General features: G+C 44.1%; 1 protein-coding gene across 1 annotated transcript; it reads right to left on the bottom strand.

Annotated features, from left to right (window-relative positions):
* Positions 1-615: 615 nt before the first annotated feature.
* On the bottom strand, positions 616-3169 carry KCTD6 (potassium channel tetramerization domain containing 6). The gene is made up of 2 exons (XM_008936940.1): positions 3143-3169; positions 616-1933 (listed from the first exon to the last, which is right to left on the bottom strand). The coding sequence occupies exons 1-2, from the start codon at positions 3167-3169 to the stop codon at positions 1247-1249; spliced, it is 714 nt and encodes a 237-aa protein (XP_008935188.1). The 3' UTR covers positions 616-1246.
* Between the last annotated feature and the right edge of the window lie 290 nt (positions 3170-3459).

A 3459-nucleotide genomic window follows, 5' to 3' on the forward strand; every position in this document is an offset into this window, starting at 1 on the left:
ACAACCAGAAATTCTATTAATAGCTAAGACAAAGTGCCAAAGATAAGCAGAAATGGCTATCTGATATCTATTAAAACCTCAAAATGAGTACTTTTACTTGAACATCATCAGAAACAGCATTCTACAGTTAAAATTATATATATATATATATATAAGTTACTAGATCACTGACAAACCAGACAACACTACTTAGCAGCCACAGGTACTTAGGCTTTGCCTTCCCTCCACCCCATTCTTCCAGCCCATACAAATATTTGCTATCTTTCTGTTAGTCATAATGCAGTTTCAAAACACAAGCTTCTTCTCTAGTCAAACCAACTGATTAATATAAAAAGGAACAAAACACATCAGTAATGGAGCAAAATGGAGCCCTACCACAGCACCCAAACTACTCTGCAGCACAGGAGAGAAAAAAAAAGTTTGGGTTGGTATTTTGGTTGGTTTGTTTTGGTTGTTTTTGGTTTGGTTTTTTTTTTAAATCTTAGAGTTCTAGAAGACAAAAAAGAAAATACAAAACAGTATTCTGTATTTCACATTTTTATTAGCTTCTTGCTGGCAGGCATTACACTTGGGAATAATATTGCACCAGGCATTAAAAATATGAATTCTACCACAGGGACACTTTGCATTTAGAATCCAATATAAATATTTCTAATCATATTTCCATGGCTACAGATAATATTTGGTTGTTTGATTTATATGCATAGAAAGAAACAGTTGTCATAACTGTAAGAAACTGTACTTATCAAGTACTTTTAAAGGATGGGATTTGTTTTCCTAGAATATTACAACACTGTTTATTGATTTAGAAACTAAATTAGTCTACATGATAGCAGCTTTTCCCCAACTGCAGTTTAAATTCTTTTTGTTCCTTGCTCCCAGTGTCATAGCATTAGATGGATTAGAAACCGTTTAAATGGAGGTAATTTTAGCACTTTAAGTTGTGTCAGAGAATTGTGTTAAGGACACAAAATACCCCATTGTACTAACCCTTCAGACTCCCTCTTTCAAACAAAAAGGTGTCTTGACCGAACAGGCACATGCACGGGTTTTTTTTTTCTGAACAGGACAAAAGGACAGAGCTGCTGGAGAACGAAACTCCTCCAGTCCTTGCTGATAAACAATAAATAGTCGTATAAAAAAAAAAAGCCCACATTGTTGCTTTAATCAAAATCCAGACTCTCTTGGCTTTACTGTCAATTCAATTAAGTTGCTAATCACTGAAGTGGCTCCTGCGGAGCCAGAATCAGTCGTCTGTTTTCCGTGCCAGCCTGCAGAAAGTCCAGTTGTGCTCCACTGTGTTCTCATTGGCCCGCTCGCTCATGTGATGAACTCTGGTGTTCCTGATGGTGAAGCCTTGCTTTGTGATGTACTCCATCAGATGGACCCTGAGCGACACTTCCTGGTGGTAGTCGCACGGCCCAAAAGTGAAGGAAACCTGGCAGTCCCTGGTGTCCATCATGTGCTTGTTCCACTTGGTGAAGTGGTTTGAGATGCCTTCCAGCAACGCGTGGACTTTGGTCGTGATGGTGAGCTGCGTGATGATCACAGCCACCGGGTTGGAGTACTTGGAAAGCTTCCTGGTGCTGGACAGCTCCACCACCTCCTCAAAGGTATCCACGGGATACAGCGGCTTGGGGTCATTGAGACACTGGATCAGCGGCTCGATCTGGTAGAAGTCTGCTTCCTTCCGAAGCAGGTCGAACTCCTTGAAGTCCAGGGGCAAAGTGAGCTCTGAAGTCCTTAAAAAGTTAAGAACATAACGGAAAAGTGGTCCATCTCTGTCAATAAAGTAATTGCCCTGAGAGTCCCTGGCAGTGGGGAAGTCTCCCCTGAACATGGCCCCAAGCATTGAGTCGGGATATCTGGTGAGAGTTGTGAGGGATGTCGTGTACATGTGTCCACCCACATTTAGCGTGACTGGATCAGTCATCTAGAAAGAGAGAAATGGCAGAGTTTATCAAGCCACCGTGAGAAGACTCCATCCCCTCGCTGACACACATGGAAAACACTGTCTGAAAACTGCTGGCTCTGGAGAGAATCACACCTCTCCCATTCACAGCCTCTCGGCAGTGGTTAAACCCAAACAAGTCCAGGCCACCTAGCTCCACGGCACAACTGGCAACTAAACAGGATGGCACTTAACATTCAGAACAGACATTTCCAGAACGCTTTAGAAAGCTTCACAACAGAGCTACTGTCAACAAAGCAAGTTCTGCATTTGGGCAACAAGGTTTTTTCCTATTCTACAGATGGGAAAATGAGAACAGGGAGATTTCCTGAAGAACAAGTTAGTCCAAATGAGGCCCACCAGTGTTCCTTACTTTCACAATCTGTCTCTCATTCTGGAACACACATACACCCCCCAACAGCAACAAAAAAGAAGAAAAAAAATCAGCTGAGCAAGCCTTAAGCCTTCTCCTCTCCCTCAAAAGAGGATGACAGTGCAAGTTTAGACACAGGAACAAGAGCAAATAATCCATGCTCTGGTTAAGAGGCATCATAAAGCACACAAGCAAAAAAGAACTTTCAGCTTCCAGTTCTAAAAAGAAATATTTATTAGCAAATTAGCATGCTGCGTAGACGAGAAGGACAGAGCATAAACCAGTCTGCATCAGCTTCCAGATAGCACATGAGGAAGCAAGAGAAAAAGGAACATAAATCCCATCTGGCCACCAATCCTAACAACCAGGACTGCGGCCAGCCAGAGAAAAGAGACATATGCACAGCAGCAGAATGTTTAGAGAAAGAGAAAAGGAGAAAAATAAGATGTGTTTGTCTAGTTTGAGACAGGATTTATCATGAAAAATATTTTTCTCCACAACTAAAATGACCAAGTCTTTAAAATTATCTGCAGGAAGCACAAACTATTTTCAGCCTTTGTGTGTTAGCAGAACGGTACCAGTGAGCCTCAGGTGTCAGCCAAGTACTCACTGACTGCACCTATGAAATATGAATCTCTCCCCACAAACAGCCACGTGAGGTGAAGCACTCCAGAGAATGTCAGCAAGCTGCTGTAACATGCAGTTTTCCTTCTCACATGACTGGTGCTCTGGGTCCACACGAGGCAGGTGTGGGAGGACTGTGAGTGCAGGACCTGGAGGGCCCAGCTGTGCCGCGAGCGCGGGCCGGGCTCACTCACCATATATCCCCAGTCTCCATTATCCATCTGCTCAGCCGCTCGCACCCCGCCGGCCCGACTTCGACAGGAGGCTGCTGAGAGGGCACGTGATTCACCTCCAGTTATCACCCTGCAGGGAAAGGCACACACAAAACAAAGAGCAAAACATGGCAGACCGTCAGTACCTACAAGAACAACCGAGGGGAACGCTTCCTAATCAAAGGCAGGCTCTCTGCCAGGGCAGTGTGCAGCTACACAGCCACACCGGCTGAAGAACCTACAAACAGGCTCTTCCCCACTCCCTTCACGCTGCCCACAGGGTGGGGAATTGCTCCACG

This window comes from Merops nubicus, unplaced genomic scaffold (assembly GCF_000691845.1).
Source record: "Merops nubicus isolate BGI_N331 unplaced genomic scaffold, ASM69184v1 scaffold6463, whole genome shotgun sequence".
Classification (NCBI taxonomy): domain Eukaryota; kingdom Metazoa; phylum Chordata; class Aves; order Coraciiformes; family Meropidae; genus Merops; species Merops nubicus.